The following is a 17,970-nucleotide window of genomic DNA, read 5'->3' as shown; positions in this document are numbered from 1 at the left end:
CAATTTTTGTATTAATGATAAAAATTAATTTAAGTCGAAAACTAGACAGTATTTTCTGAAATGTAATATTTCACTTGAAAGGATAGTATTCATGTAGAAAAAAACAAATATTTTACTTGGCATTATCCATCTTCATTTTAAAATTGTAGGGGTTTAAAGACTGACACTCTAATAATTGATTAAAATCATGATCAGCAAAATTAAAATGCCTCTTATTCAAAATGCCTCATTAAAAATGTAAGAGCTTTATTGCCAAACAAAACCAATTGATAGTTGTTGTGTTATATAGCATTTAAAAAACATAATGTGAAATTTCAGAAAATTTGACCCAGCCGGAGTGGAGTTAAATTCGTTGGAAATTTTGAAATTGGGAGGCAAAAGAAGCCAAGAAATCAGGTGATTTACATACATTTGCATAAATTAACACTTCTTTATCATGCAACTTTCAACTGCTTTACAAGCTACAAGGTAAACCCAACCTTAAAAAGACATTTGCTGTAATTTTTAGCATTTGTTCAATGTTCATCTCTGTGTATCAGCATTTGTTTGTTATTCTATCACTACATAGAACACCCAATACTGTATTTAGCAACATACCAGTGTGAACATAAATGACCATTGTTATTGTTGATAAATAAATTCTAGTCTGGACTTGATCTGAGATCTCTTTTAAACAAAAACAACCCTGACTGTTCACTGTATGGTTTGTATTGACATGCTAAATACTGGACATTCATAACGCTTCAGGGAGGAGAACAAAATACTGCAGTAGATGCATAAAACAAACCACTGTGAATATTACCGAATTTGGCAGCTAAAGGAGTTTAACTAAACATGTTGAGTTTATCTGTCACCCAGGTAGCGTCTACGGTGCTCTTTTGTAGAGATCAGAAATTCTGGGCAAATATTGAATTGATGTTTTTTTTCCTTGGCCCCCCCTAAAAGATTGTGGTATTTTTTTCTGGCCCCCCCTAAATTTTCTTGGGAAAAATGGGTGGCCCCCCTGAAAATCCTCCAACCCCCCCCCCTGGAAGTAAATTCTGAATCGTCCCTAACTGAGTAAGTATACAACTTTTTAAAACATCTTCTTCACTGTCCCTCTCCCAATGCCAGTCTACCAAACAACTCATACATAAACGTCTGAAGTCTGACTCATCAAATGAAGGAAACGAAAGTTTTCACTCACGTTGCCAGTCCCCGGTTTATCCAACATAAACGGAATATTGTACGGTGTGTATATGATTAATGGCCATTTGTCTGTGGTTGTGCCTTCGCTTACAAACTCTGCCGACCCATACTGAGATCCGGTAACTAGGTAATGGTTGGGTTGTCCTCTTTTCAGTGTACCATATACGAAAAATCGGTGAAGTTTAGACATGACTGAAATCATTAATCTAATATTGTATCCTCATGTGGAATCGAGTATGCCGAAATGTAGTTGAAGGCCTAAAGAACGCCCGCTGCAACTGAGCTACGCGACCTCAAGTCTTGTCGACCTTTGACCTCTATCATGTCGTCAGGTGACAGCTACCAGCGCTTCCAGCATGGCGTCCAGTGACTTTGCTCGCCGACAGCTCACGAAACACGGTTGGAAAAAGGGTAAGTTTTTTTGGCGTTTTAGCAAGTTAACGTAGTTAACATTATGCCGTGAGACCATTGCAAAAATCGGGAGGTCTATCACCACGATTTTCTCGCATTACCGATACTAATAAACTAAAATCGAATACCACAACTGTAGCCCTACGAGTATGGCGAGTGTGTCCGGCTTGCTACGCCGCCTTGGACACTCTCGCCATACTCGTAGGGCTACCACAACTTGTAGCTGCATGGCTTCGATTCACCATAGCTGTGATATCGCAGCGGTACTTGTGTAATCGACTACTGGGTATATCGAACGCGCTCGGGTCATTGGGGTCATCGCCACAGTCCCGCTGCGAGCCAAAGCATAGGCTTCGTTGGCAGTTTAGGGACTGGTCAGTTTATTCGGCCGGGTGGGGGGGGGGGGGGGGCGGTGGATTATTTTTGCCGACGTCAAAAAGTGGCTGACCCCCTATTCCAAATTTGAAAACAGGGTGACCCCCTAATTCCAAATTTCGAAAAACAGGGTGACCCCCCCCCCCCCCCGCGCGCGCGACATAGGTAAAATAAAAGGTGGACATAAATTATATATATATATATATATATATTTTGTATTTTACATATATTTATATTTTAAATAGTCATTCTATGTTTTAATGAAATTATTGACATGTCAGTTGTAAGATAGGAATTTCAAAGTGTCAATCTTAAAGTTTTAATACAGTATATTTTGAATGAGCTGTATTTTGAATGAGCTGTGAATGTATTTCCACTTTCTATGCTTAACCAGATGTCCTGAACTGTTGTACAGAAATGGATGTCAATCATTAATATCAAAGAGGAAAAAGCGGTGAATCAAAAACTTTGATGGGTGTTAAGACTTGCCAACCATCCAATAAATCTCCTGAGGAGCCATAGAGAGCTTTTTTAGCCAAATCTGATGTGTACAGTGTCTGAGAGGACCTTTTCTTGTAACATTGAAATCATTAAAAAGCACAGCTAATAATGACAAAAACTGCCCTTTTTAATGTTATTTTGTTCATAAAAAAGCATCTTTCTACAGAAAACCTGTGACACAAAGGAAAATAATTGCATCAATGAGAAGGAAAGATATCTTGTCATTTTTCTATCTCTAAAATAAGTCATTGTATCAAATATATATTGTGCATGTTGCTTTCTCATACTGAATTCTCATAGAGAGAACAGAAAAGTATCAGGAATTTGTCATCCTTTTCATATGAAATGCAGATTTCATAATGGTACACTTTCACTTAGCAAACATCAAGATATCACTGATTTATTAAAGTATGGCGCCCGAAGGGCGCGCTGAAAAATATGACATATCCTGATATCTCTGATATATATGCCTTGTATATTAAAATCATGCACCTGAAGGGCATGCTAAAAAATGTCTAATATATTAAAGTAATGAGCTTGAAGAGCACGCTGAAAAATATTGAACATACAGATATCTTGATGTATGTATGCTTGATATGTTAAAGTTGGGCGTGATGAAAAATATGACTGATTATTAAAGTTACGTGCCTGAAGGGTGCGCCGAAAAATACAACTGAATGATGAAATTTGTGGCTGACACTAGCATTTTAGGCAATGATGAGCCTGTGTCAAAATTCAAAAACACACTGACCCCCCCCCCCCCTATTGGGCATTTCAAAAACATGGTGACCCCCCTATCACCAAAGTCAAAAACAGGGTGACCGCCCCATGAATCCACCGCCCCCTCCCCCAGGCTGAAGAAACTGACCAGTCCCTTACTACGAGACCGACCGGTATCGTAGATTTAGCTCGCAAAATAATAAAATAGATAAAGCATGCAATAAATAAAATTATACCTACTGTATCACTGACTATCTGAGACTCATCTTCTACTCCTGCTAACGAGCCCGACCGTGACAACATGTATTTTCGACCGTTTTTTGGTGAGTCATCGATGGTTCCTGCTTGAATTTGAACTTCGTTGTAAAGGCTCAAAATCACAAAAATTAAAAGCTAGACTCTCTTTTATTAACTTGAGACATGTATTTGATCGAAGGTATAGGCAGCTGAAAAGGTCTTACCATAACTTATGGATGACATTGAGAATTTGAATACAGATAAGCCGCATGAGTTTTGGAACCATGTGAATAAATTGGGTCCTAAAAGAAATAAAGACGTCCCCATGGAAGTTTACGATAATGACGGTTCTATAGTTTGTGATACTGATACAGTTTTAGATAGTTTGTGATACTGATACAGTTTTAGATAGGTGGAAAGCCGATTTTGAAGACCTTTACAACATACCAGAAGGGGTTCATACCAGAAGGGGTTCATTCATTTGACAATGCTTTTTTCAAGCAAGCTATGAGTGGTAAGATACAATTAGAAAGGGAGTTTGAAAACTTCAATGTTTTCTTGAATCATGATATTTCAATTGAAGAGGTTTATCTTGTAGTTAACAATGCAAAAAATAAGAAAGCAGTTGGTTTAGATAACCTTTCTTATAATGTGTTTAAAAATGAGCTGTAGCATCGATTCATAGGTTTATATATTTCAATATATTTTTAGGTTGGGTATTATGCCGAGTATATGGGGGAAAGCCATTATCAAACCTATACCAAAAATGTGCATAATGATCCACGGATCCCCTTAAACTACAGGTGTCAGCTTACTTTCCACTGTCAGTAAACTTTTCTCAGGTATCCTAAATAATAGACTGGTTATATTCCTTGATTCAGAAAACTTAATAGTTGATGAACAAAATGGCTTCAGGAAATCAAGGGCTTGTATAGATCATATATTTTTCCTGACAACCATAATTAGAAATAGAAAAGCTCAAGGTCTGTCATAGTTTGCTGCATTTGTAGACATGAAAAAAGCTTTTGACTGGGTTAACAGAGATATGCTGTTTTATCAACTACTTCACTATGGCATTATTATAATGGTAACTTTTATAATGCTATTATTATTATCTAGTGGTGATCGGATGATTAGTGCCCTTTTATACGCTGACGATATAGTGATTGTAGCCGACTCCGAAGATAAACTTCAAACTGCAATCACAGTACTTGCCCACTGGTGTCAAAAGTGGTGTATGGTCGTTAATGAGGCCAAAACACAAATTGTACATTTTAGAGGTCCAAATATTGATAGAACAAATTTTGTTTTTCAGTACAATGAGAAAACATTAGATATTGTTCCTAGATACAAATACCTTGGGGTTGTACTGGATGAATTTTTAAATTTCGATGTCACAGTGGGTACACTAAGTGATGCAGCTGGTAGGGCATTAGGGGCTGTAATCTCAAGAATACACAAATACAGAGATTTTAGGTTTGGTACTTTCACCACTTTATTTAACTCTTGTGTTACACCAATTGCGGATTACTGTTCTGGGATATGGGGTTATGTTGATAATATGAAATGTGATTCTTTACAAAATAGGGCAATAAGATACTTTCTTGGGGTCCATAAATTTGCACCAAAATTTGCTATAAATGGTGATATGGGTGGACTCCACCGAATGTGAGACATAAACTGAATATCCTAAGGTTTTGGAACAGAGTTGTTAATATGTAAAATGACAGAATCACAAAAGTTGTTTTTCTGTGGGATTACAATCTAAGAGATAGAATCAAGAATTAGTCAAATGATATAGCTAATGTATTTACATAATAAGTTTTTAAATCTTGAAACTTTAAATTTGGACTATGCCTCTTGTAAGTTAAAAGATATTTTTGAAAGAAAGTGGTGTACAAATGTGTGTAGAAAACCCAAGTTAAGAACATCTGTAATTTTTGCTCACGTGTTCACACACGTGAGCATATGGTTTAGCCATGTCTGTCTGTGTGTGTGTCCGTGTGTCTGTATCCCCATTATCTCAAAACGGCTGAACGTATTTCCGTCAAATTTGGTAGACATCTTCAGAATTCAAATGGCTAGAACTGAAAAGGTTTTGGTGGGCGTGGCTTGCATATTAATGAAGTTATCACAGTTTTAATTTTTGTGATACATGGTAGTGTATGGGAAGCATGATGACCATGGTTTCTGGACATCTCGACCCCTAACCAACTCGACCCCAGTCAACTCGACCCGCTACCAACCTAACCCTGGTTAGACCTTTAGCCTTGCTCCTTCATGCCAAATATCAAAGTCACAGTCTTGTCAATTTTGAGAAGAAGATTTTTAAAGTATTATTTTTCTGATTTTTCTATGACCTTTGACCTCCCCTATACCTATGCAGCTAAGCTATGGCAATGGCTTATTCTGGCGTATGTTAAAGTCCAAGACAGCCAGCGTCTATTGGACAATGGCCAGTAGGGGACCAAATTGCTCTCCACAATTTTGGGGATTCCACTTGACCTTTGACCTTGGCATCTTCCTGCAACTCATTTATTATGTGCATTTCTAATTCTGAGCTAGCCAATAGAGCTAGAGGTTTGATTTTTGGTATATAGGGATAACTTAGCAATACAAATTTTTTGACAAAATATCATGTGACCTTGATGACCTTTGACCTCAATATACATATATGGCCATAACTAAGTAACCACAAGTGCTACACCCTTATATTTGGTATGATGGGAGACCTTATGACATCACATCTTGTACCTCATTAATTATGTGCATATCTAATTCTGAGCCAGCCAATAGAGCTAGAGGTCTGATTTTGGTATATAGGGATAACTTAGCAATACAATTTTTTGACAAAATGTCATGTGACCCTGATGACCTTTGACCTCAAATATACATATATGGCCATAACTAAGTAACCCCAAGTGCTACACCCTTCATATTTGGTATGATGGGAGACCTTATGACATCACATCCTGTACCTCATTAATTATGCACATATCTAATTCTGAGCCAGCCAATAGAGCTAGAGGTCTGATTTTGGTATATAGGGATAACCATAGACCCTCGAGGGTCTATGGGATAACTTAGCAACACAATTTAACTTGATTTTAGTCATTGAAACTTGCTATATACGATATACATCAAAGATACTGTGATATAACATTATTGAAAGTCAAAAGACATTTTTACTTCAGCCAATTCCCAATTTGCATATTAAATGAATTTTCATACTTAGGGATATTCATCAGAATTGACTTGATCAAAATTGATGTAACTTGCTATACATTTCAGACACTGTAATACAATATTATTGAAAGTCATTAAGCATTTTCTCTTCAGCCAATTCCTAATTTGCATGTTTAATGAAGTTTCCTAATTAGAGATATATATCTGAATTGACTTGACCAAAGTTGACAAAACTTGCTACATATATTGCAGATACCATGATACAACATTATTGACAATCATTAAGCATTTTTACTGAAGTCAATTATAATTTACATATTAATGAACTTTGCTTATTAGGGATATATACTGGGATTTACTTGATCAAAGTTGGCAAAACATGACAACATTGATGATTATACCTGGTTAAAACAATATCGAAAGTCATTTCACATTTTCATGTCAGCTAATTTACAATTTGCATATCTAATGAGCTTTCACAGCTCGGCATATATGGCTTGAAGGACTTGGCCAACAGTAATTACACTTGCTATATAAAATGGTGATACAATGACAAGCAGTCAAAGAACTTTAATATTTTTATTTCAGCTAATTACATATTTGTATACTTCATGACCTTTGAGAATTAATCGGCGGTGATTATTGTTCATTATGTTGATCATAATACTTTCAATGAAGTTGCAAACATGTGGCAAAGGTTCAAATTTACACATAACTGTATGAAACACGTGAGCATTTTCAGTTCATATCTGGTTTTTAAGAAAAAATATGAAACGGAAAATTATTTACTGCAACCATTGTCAAGACTGAAACGCTCAATTATTGCACAATTCAGAACTGGTATTTTACCTTTAAAAGTAGAAGCAGGCAGATTTCAGCAATTACCAGTGGAGGATGGAATCTGTAATTTTTGTCCAAAAAGACAATGCAAAACCAGTCACGGGTATTTAATCAAGCCTCTGAGCTGTGTGAATGTCCTCAAATGTAATGAATGTCCCATGGCCCACCTTTTGAATAAGAGACTAATTGACTATAACTACTCTTCCATTCAACCAGCCGTGTGACTTTATATCATTTTCTTGGTTCTACAATTTATATTATTTTCTTGGTTCTACAAATCGGAAGTTTCTCCTGATTATTTCATTTTACAACAACATTTTTCATACAAGTGAACGAAATCTTCACTACGTACACTTTGTGATTTCTTAAGTTCTCAATGCAGAAGAAATGTTATGTTACGTGGTTAATTAGTAGAAACTTCTACCTAAATGAATAAAAACTATTCCCACGTAAAACTCAATACTGCCTTCTTGGTTGTACAATATTCATTCAGTTTAATAGCTGGCTAAAGATGGCTAATAGCGGCTAAAAACGGCTAATAGCTTGAATAGCTCAATAGCCAGCTCTTCTCAGAAGTCAAGAAGTCACCACTGATTAGCTGGTAGCCAGCTAATAGCTCCCTAAGAAAAGCTAATAGCGGCTGAAAATGTCCTGTAGAAATTGAGAATAGCTTGAATAGCCATGAAGAGCTAACAGCAAGCTATTCATATAGCTAACTTGGCTATTAGCCTTCTGGCTATTAAGGGGGATAATCAACAATACCATACCGTAGTCACACCTGATTTGAGAAAACGGTGAATAAAGGCAATTTTCTTACTCTGAGACAATATTTATGAAATGTATTTCCAAAAGCAATATTACCTTTTTTGAACTTGATCAGTATATTTATGTATTTTTTCCTATTCTCTAATATATATGGACGTGCATGAAGTCCGAAATAGATAAATATTAAATAAATTAAATACAAGATAGGTTTGTAACATATTCTGTATCTCACCATCTTGACATACTTATTGCAAAACTATATTGACAAAAGATTTTTCCTTTTTTGAAAAGAAAGCAAATAAATCTGTTTGGGTGATTTAATAGATATCTTTTTCCAATGCTATTAATTCACAAAGTTCATACACAACTGGACCTACCTGAAGTGATACACGTTTTTCCATCAGTTAAAGCATGGAGGTTTGTGTGCTACCTCCAAAGCTAAAACACCATTTCCAGAAGTATTCTGCAAAGGTACTCTGGATACATGTAACATTATTCATCATTGTACTTCCAGGAGCTGGTCTTGGCAAAAATGAAACTGGAATTTCTGAGCAATTAAAGTCAAGATAAAGACAGATAAGGCTGGAGTAAGTTTATTTCACATGAATTGTTGTGCTGTTTTTTATTAGGGATGGTAGCTGAAACTTTTGATTTGTTTACTATGTTTGTTTTGTTTTAAATATCAACTACAGTTGTTGTTCTACTCCCAAGAGCATTTTTAGATACATTCAGCTTGTCTATGCCTGAACATGTATAGACTGCATTGTCATTGTTGACAAGTAACTTTGAGTCAGGACTAATATTCAAATGTAAACACAATAACAATAACACATAACATGCTGTCTCGACAATTAAGCTGCATAGTGGGGTGTCAATATGCTTTTGGGAGAAGAACAAGAACTTCCAGTTAACATATACAAAAAAAAAAAAGTGAAAAAAATGTTACAGCTATACCCCGTCCCCATAAGAAGTGATTCAAATCTTCAAATCTGTCTTCTCATTTTTCACAATTTGAATAGTAGTGATTGCACATATCGTCTCTTATTTGATTGGTAGATTGGGACTGATCCAGGTGAACAGTTCACATTTCATTGGTGGGATCATGCATTCAATAAGGCTGCAAATAACATCAAAGTTGAAAATACTGAGGTAAGGCTTTGCAATGAGTAGTTTCTTTTATCAAGGTTTTATCCTTGCAATGCTATATAGCTGAGGAACAGATTATTGACTGGAAACATCAGGCTGAGTTATATTTCATGTGGTGATGCTGTACCCATTCAGCAAAGCTGTTATTTGAAAGTTATTGATACAAACATGACTATATGACTGGTCTTTAATATATGTGTTGATAAACAATTACATGCACATGTTAAAGATGATGATATCACTCACGTTTCAAGTTTTATGGAGTCTTTCCCTTTTGATTGTTCCTGTATCAGAATATCCATTGAAAGTTGTAGACTGTCTCCTCATGGTAGGGAATCTTTAAGAATTTGTAAATCTTTCTTTGTAGGATGGTGTCAAAGTGAATGTTAATTCAGACAAAAGAAGTTCTGTCAGCACAAAGAAGACCATCAATACATATGACAGTAAACCAATGCTATATGGTAGATTTATCAAGGTACACTTCATACATATGACAGTAAAAAGGCTGAATCCCATTTGAAAAATTATTTTTGAATACAGGTAGACCTTTACATGGTAATGGCCATCAAATACACTTTGGATATTTACTTGCACATATACCTGTGGCAACCAGCAAAGTATTATAATGATTTTGTAAGGAAAGTCACTAACAGTGTTGTTTTAGGTTGATAAATCAGATAAATGCCAGTGTACTGCTCATCACACAATATGTTCTACTATTTTCTACTGTCACATAACAATGCCTGGCCATAAGACACCATCTTTTATATTTCAGTCTGCAACATTAACATCAGAAGGTCTTCAAGGACTTGACAATGACATCAGTGATGACAGTTCCTCTGAAGATGATGAAGAAAATCCTGATTCCATGTCTTCTGGTCCAACTGATGAACAGCTTTTCAAAGCGTGTGGAGGTCTTACAGCTCACAAGTAGGACAATTCATATAGTTTTTGAAAGTAGTAACATTAACTGAAACAGTTCAGCTAGTGTTATCCCTATCTTTATGGTTTCTAACAGTACAGAGCAAGGTTTTGTGTTTCTACAGAGGTGACTTCTTCCCAAAGTTAAAGTTCTTTTACATTTGACAATCTGCAAACTTTCACTACTGTCTACAGAATCAATCATCAATTAATGAAATTGATTTCTATAGCATCAAACTCCAAAACCTAGTAGTGTTCAATGGTGCTTTACAGAGTCAGAGGTGTTCAGTGTGCTCTACTGAATAGAAAAGTTTTGATGTTCTTAAAAGTATCAAGAGTGGGTGACTGGCGCACTTCTAATGGGACATTGTTTCAGATGAAGTGGTAGGGATGGGTGCGAGGAAACACGATTGGCATAGGTTTTGCTGTTACTCTGTGTATCTGAAGCAGATTTTGTCTGTTATTTATCAAAGAAATCTGGATGAGTCCCAGTGTTGCAGCTAGGACGTGCCCTTGCGACAATATCCCCAAGACAGAGCCTGTTAGTCCTCATTCTAATGGTCTAAGGGTCACCTCAAGCGGACTCGTGGGTTGACTGTGTTGGACGTAGTTGATAGACTGACAGTAATGTCTTTTACTGACGATGACCTTTGATTTGCATGATTATTTTGAGGCTTATATATTTACATACTTTCAGAGCTGTGATTAGAAATAAATAAATACTTGCTGCAGTAGTCCGACTGAGCTCTTATTAGCGGCAGATACAGCATACTGCAACAATTACATGCCGGAAATTCAAGAAAAGTGGTGCTGTCTTGTTAGCTTGAATTTGTTTTGTGAAACTAATTTGTTAAAATAATACAAAATTTGATTGACAACTGATGCATGTTGGCCTCAAAATCTGCAAGATGTCTCAAAAAATAAAGAGTAGTGGGACGGACGCGGTGAACCTGGTTTTAAATTCCCAGCTGCAACACTGTGAGTCTTTGAGATGGATCAGGTCCCATATGTAGGCAGGAGTGTTGTTGTTCAGAGCTTTATGATGAGGAGGATTTCATACTGGATTATGTTGTGTTCTGGTTACCAGTGTAATTCCTTGAGAATCGGAGTGATATGGTTTGATTTCCGGGTGTGAGATACAATTCTGGAATCTGGGCACCGCAGTGGAAGAATGAAAGCTGACAATAAAGTACACAGGAGTGAATTACAGTAATCTAGTTTTGATTTGATCAGGGCATATACCAACATCTGACAGACTTCCTTGGTTAGCAATTGGTAAATATGACTTGCTTGACAGAGATGTTAATATGCTGACATAAAGTGTAGTTTCACCAAATGTCACACCAATATTCTGTGTAAAGTTGACAATTGTAACAGAACAAGATCCATTTCTCATGTGGTTAATAGGACAAAGTGATCAGTTGAACTGAGATTATATTACAAGAACTTCGGTATTATGTGGAGTTTATTTTGTGTCATTCATTTACTGTGGATAAGGTGTCAGATTTGGAGAAATACAGATAGAAGTTGATTGCCATTGGCATACTTGTGAAAGTTGACATTGTGATGTCAAATAAGCTGAGCGAGTGGTTGATGTAAATGCAGAACAAGGGTGGACCTAGCACAGAACCCTATGGTACTCCAAATTGCAGATGTTGAGATTCTGATATGGAGCCATGTATGGATATAGACTGTTGTCTGTTCTTTAGATATGATGAAAACCATTGCAATGGGATGTTGGTAATACCAAGCTTTGATAACCTTGTGATGAGTATGTCGTGATCAATAGTGTCAACAGCAGAGGGGATATTGAGGAGAACCATGAGAATGCGTTGGCCAGCATCCAGTGTGCCATATAAATATAGTTATTGACTGTAGTGAGTGCTGTTTCAGTGCTGTGATATTTTGCTGATTAAATGATTCTAGCAGTGAGTTGGCAGTCAAATATAATTTTAACTGATCAGCTTCTATCTTTTCGATGACTTTTGATAGAAAGGGTAGTTTGGAGATAGGCCTGTAATTCTTGAACACATTCTTGTCAACTGATGGTTTCTTGAGTATGGGTGTGACAACAGCTTTCTTGAGTGAATCAGGAACAGTACCAGTTGTGAGAGGTAAGTTGATGATCCTAGATATGATGGTCAGAAGTTCACCTTGGCATTTCTTTAGAAGAACTGTAGGGATAGCATCAAGTTAGCATGTTTTCGATTATGACTTTGAAATAACTTTGCCAATTTCTTCCTTATTAACAGTCTGGAGTGTTAAAATGATGATGGGATATCCGCTTCCTGAAACTTAAAATCTGTTTGAGTATGATGTAAATTATCCAGACTTGAACGAATAGATGTTATTTTGCTTCTGAAATAGTGACTGATCTGTTCTGTTAGATCTTTGGTTGATGTGTACTCACGTAAAGCCTTCTATTTGTTTCCAGAGAAGTAGGCTTTTTTGGCATTTCTGATAGAGTGACTGATATTTCTGCATTCATTGCGGTATATTTAACGGTGGATCTCAAGCTTGGCTTAATTTCCTCCATTGATGTTCAGCCTTCCATCTCATCATTACTTAGATGATGGTTATATGTTGATATGACTGAGGAAAGATCACATGGTGGTGAGACAAGGTCAGATCTTTTGTTCAGATCCAGGATTCAACTTAATTGAGATAGCAGAGATATGATGATATGATATTACAAGTTTGCCAGGTGATGGTTTCAGAAGAGGCACTTTCTGATAAAACATTGAATACGTATCATATTTTCTGTCTCTGTTCACAGGCGCACGACGTCTTTTGAAATCACTTGTCTGTAATTTTAATGTTGAAACATGCATTTTATTAAAATCTGTGCAAACGGAAATCGCGCGGGCAGCTATGAGACATACAGTGAACAGTGCCCCGTGCACGGCTGTGGCCGCTCAGCTCTACTGTTAACGTTACTAACTTTATAGAAACGGCGAATTTTAAAATCACTTGTCTACAATTTTAATGTTGAAACATGCATTTTATTGATAACTGTACGAACGGAAATCATGCAAGCAGCTTTTGAGACATACAGTGAGCAGCGCCCAAAACACGGCTGTGGCCGCTCAGCTGTCTTGTACACATTACTCTAAAGGTACGAAAGTATTTGGAAAATAATTTTTAAATTAGACAAAATTAACGGTTATTGGCCATCCTCGAGATTCAAACTTCAATTTAATCAAGGGAATACTTACACAAATCGATCGATCGGCTTCCTAACTTGTAAAGTCAACATCGGCCCTATCTACGGCTGATAATTAGCGCAATTTTTTTTACGGACAAGTCCCATGCCAGCGCCATTTTCAAAGTGTGCAGCTTGAAGTTGACGCATGCGCATACTTCCTTGTAAACCAATACGTCTTTGTTATTCGTACTGATATGGGAGCCTTCAAAATGGCGGTGTCACAGGAGTTGTCCGGAGGTAAAATTTAGCGACTTACCAGCAATTACATGGCCCGGTGCAGTTTTTGTTTCAAGAACCAGTCTTGTGTTTCAAGAACCCAGTCGATCGATCTAGTACCACGCATGCGACAACACAGAGAAGTTTGAATCCCCAGGGTTGCCAACAACCTTTTATTTTACGGATTTTTTAAATATTTTCCCAATAGTTTCGTACCTTTAGAGTAATGTGTACAAGATAGCCGAGCGGCTACAGCCGTGTTCTGGGCGCTGCTCACAGTATGTCTCAAAAGCTGTCCGCATGATTTCTGTTCGCACAGTTGTTAATAAAATGTAAGTTTCACCATTCAATTACAGACAAGTGATTTTAAAATTCGTCGTGCGCCTATGTCTCTGTTGCTATAATGGAACCAGTGTGGTCTTCAAAGTAAACTGACAAACCACAGACAAAAGTTCTTTCTCAGGCACGAAAATTTTACATATTACACGTAGTAGTATAGGGCTGACACAAAGAATTTGTCAGAAATTTGTACATTCACTCAAAGAGTTTGTGAGTCAGAGGGCACTCTGGAGTGAAATAGTACTATGGTATTTGCTTCATGAAAAGTAGTTTTCCTGATGATAACGCAGCAGGGTACTTTGACAAGGAGTAGAATCATTGTACAGTGACCAACTTACAATGAATCCCTTCTTCAGATGTTTTCTAAATTTCTTTGTACATTTGTGAAATGCACCAGTACTTCATTTTAGCTTCATTGATGCCATCATCAAACTATTTTACATAAATCATGAGATGAGAGGGAACTTAGATAAACAACCTGTTCCCTTTAATTTTAATCTATTTCAAAAGGTCAATAACCTTTGATATTGACCTAAACCCCATCAAATCCAGTACTACACCACAACATCTGACGCTTGGCAAGTAAGCTAGATGTCTCTGTAGAGGGAACTAAGTAATGCATCTTTCATGAATTGGCCTCGTACCGCAATGACATATCGAAATATTTCGTGACACTGCATTATCACCATTGACGTTACAAGGATCATGTGACAAATATACGTAGGAAAGACTGTTGATTGATGTATCAATAACAGTGATGTCATCTGATAGGAATTGTACAGATACCACCTATGCAAATTAATATCTATCTGAAACATAGAGAGATTTTCCTTTGCCATAAACCTTGGATTTGCTTTGTTTTCGGTGTATACTTGCAACACATACATGTATATCAACATATAGCAGTTTATGAGAAACAGTTTCTTTGCAATTTCAGAGCTGCCAGACATGGACACAAACTGAGTGGTAAACTGCAGAGAATTGAACAACAGGAGAGAGAACTTTTGATGAATTTCAAGAGGAAACAAGACGAAGAAAAATTCAACCTTGAAACAAGGATAAGACTAATTCTTGTAAGAAGAAAAAGAAGAAGAAAAGGAAAGAGAAAGAAGGGGAAGTCAGTGTTGGCCAGAAAGTACAAAGAATGAATTGAATAGGACTTCTAACAATGGAGAACCGAAACGTAAATGCAAGAAAAAATGCAAAAATACAGACACTGTGACTGTCTCCAAGGATGCTGACTTTGCTGTTAAGCGTAAAGTTAGGAATAATGATAACATGGATGAAATGGAAGTGACTAAAGTTCAAAAAAGAACAAAGCTATGTGAAAATGGAATCGTAGACATGCAACAGGGTTTCATTGGTGAAGGTGAGAATCATGTCATCAAAAAGAAAAAGAAAAAGAAGAAAAGACCTGAATAATTTGTAATTTGTCATTTGTATTTATTATTACTTGTATTTACTTCCAATACAAATAAAATAAATATCCTTCAAATACATTTGATGTGTCTTACTCTTTGCAAGTAGAAACAGAAGCTCCATAAAACTTTTACTGAATAGTGAAGATGACAGTCAACGTTTTATGATGAATCAGGTACATTATACAACTAAAGTATGTTACTTTTGATTTTACCAATGGTAGTTATTTTGGAAGGAATCATCTGCATTGCTTAAAATGCTTCATTCAAGGAATCATGCTATTTGGGGCCGGGAAGGGGGGGGGGGGGGCGGCATTTAAAAATGACTACACCAAAGCCAAATGCTTTGTTGCACTGAAATGTTTAATGGTCAATTGACAGGTAATTTGCCTGTGCTATTATGAAAAAATTAACAAAGCAAAAATTATAGGCAAATTCTTATCATGCTAACACATACACATACACTTATTAGTGTTTTGCTGACATTTTAAAATACAAGTCCTGGTATATTTTACAGGAAATAAAGATTGTATTAGATTAGGGGCTGGAGGGGGATGTCTTCGCAAACTGGCTCTAAACCCAAGTTAGCAGCACAGGAAGAAGCATAAAATTCACATATTCTTTTGAAAAAAATTATTGTAAGGTCCTGTAATGGTTCAAGGAAAAAAATGTTACCACAAACAGAAGTAAAAAATTGTAGTCAAAGTGCTGAAATCAGCAAGCTGGCAAATCTGATTCTCCCATATTCTCTCAAAGTGCCCTCCCCAGAGCATGGCTAATATTTTCAATAGATGTTAGCATTAGTCCTGTTTTAAAAGCATTTACAAAATCTGATTTAAATTAATTGTACAAAATGTAATCATTGTAATGACATACCCTTGAAAACATATTTCTAAGTTTATTTGCAATGAGCAGTCAGACATAATCAGTATTTAAAGGGCCAGTAATGCTAACTTTCGATGATTTTTTTTTACAATTTTCATTTTTGATATCAACCATTATTTATTGTTGTACTCCCCAGAGTATGTTGATGCACACAGTATTCAGCTTGTCAACTCATCCTGTCCATGTGTAAACTACGTTTTTATTGTTGACAATTGAATTCTAGTCTGGACTAGAATTCAAATATAAACAAAGACAATGCATTTTACCATTGTAGACGCTATGTTGACAACCTAAAAAATGGATGTTTCAACATTGTTTTGGGTGTAGAAATAAAACTTAAATTGACATAATTATAAAAAATCATCAAAAGTTAGCATAACTGGCCCTGAAACTATACTATTAGATTAAATCACCATAAATCTGAGAACTTCTTGGCAGTAGTTTATACTACATGTTGTAACATATTGATCACACTTATACACATAGAACATATTTTGTCTGGCCCTTGGTACTATTATGGTCCTTGGCCTGATTCTGAAGGAAAGGAACTCTTAGGGATCAGGAGTACAGCACTCCCCAGATCAGTCAGCTCTGAATGGATTTTGATCCGTTGCCTCTTTTTTCATAAAATTTAAATCAAAGAAGCATGTTTTGTAAACTGCTGTTTATTGTTACTTGTACAGCACTACATTATAGTTAAAGGTATAGATATGGACCATGGTGACATGGTTTAAATTATGAACTGCATGCTTTTGGTTTCTGAGAAGAAAAATGTTTGCTTCTGCAGACAGAATCAGAAATTTGATACATGCCAAACAATAGAAAAAAATTGCTCTTGAAGTGATCGGAAAAAAAATTTGCTGTCATACCCATTCGCTCCATCCCCACCATCACCCCTGCCTGGACTTTATTACATACTATAAGTGATATATTAAAGTGACTTCACATTTGCACACACTGAACAGCAATGCATGAGCCAAACTGTGCAAAACAGAATTATCTTATCTTCTTTCAGCTCAGGAACTCTGACTGAATAACAGTCAACAAATAAATAAATAGAAAAATAACAAAATAGAAAACACGGTCAAAAATAAATAGAATAAACAAAAACGAACACATATCAACTGAGATAGAAAAATAAAAAAATAGGAAAAACGGTCTAAAAGAAAAAATTAGAATAAAAATCAAACAAGTAAACAAAGAAAAGTAAACAAGCAAACATACAAACTCTAGAAAGGAAGGTCATTCCATAGCAAGGTGATCTAGTCTGGTTCATGAAAGTGTCACTATTGATCCGTCTGTCATTTGTTTGTTTGCTTGTTTGCATGTTTGTTTTGTTTACTTACTTGACTTTGTTTATTCTATTTTTTCTTCATTTTTTTACCGTTTTTCCTATTTTTTATTAATTGTTTACTGTTCAGTCAGAGTTCCCTGTGTTTTCAGCCCGGTTTTCAGTTCAAAGGATGTACATTTTATGCATCTAAATACTTTTCTGGATAGTTGTAACCGACGGTTTAAAAAACAATGCATCCACCTAGTACCTTTCTAGAACATCATTCCGTCACTTCTTCCCTCCTCCATCTCCATGTTCTAGCTGACGTGCAACTTACACCATAG

The 17,970-nt window shown here is 36.2% G+C and overlaps 1 protein-coding gene across 1 annotated transcript; it reads left to right on the top strand.

The window, feature by feature from the left end:
• Window positions 1-1,068: 1,068 nt before the first annotated feature.
• On the top strand, window positions 1,069-15,549 carry LOC139117529 (G patch domain-containing protein 4-like). The gene is made up of 7 exons (XM_070680731.1): window positions 1,069-1,230; window positions 1,521-1,599; window positions 8,738-8,810; window positions 9,280-9,372; window positions 9,737-9,844; window positions 10,145-10,299; window positions 14,988-15,549. Exons 5-7 carry the CDS (start codon window positions 9,821-9,823, stop codon window positions 15,196-15,198), a joined length of 390 nt encoding a protein of 129 aa, XP_070536832.1. The 5' UTR covers window positions 1,069-1,230; window positions 1,521-1,599; window positions 8,738-8,810; window positions 9,280-9,372; window positions 9,737-9,820; the 3' UTR covers window positions 15,199-15,549.
• Window positions 15,550-17,970: the final 2,421 nt, after the last annotated feature.

This window comes from Ptychodera flava, chromosome 18, assembly GCF_041260155.1.
Source record: "Ptychodera flava strain L36383 chromosome 18, AS_Pfla_20210202, whole genome shotgun sequence".
NCBI classification, from domain to species: Eukaryota; Metazoa; Hemichordata; class Enteropneusta; family Ptychoderidae; genus Ptychodera; species Ptychodera flava.
Note: the sequence above shows the minus strand (reverse complement) of the source record. Positions and strands in the feature narration are given on the sequence as shown.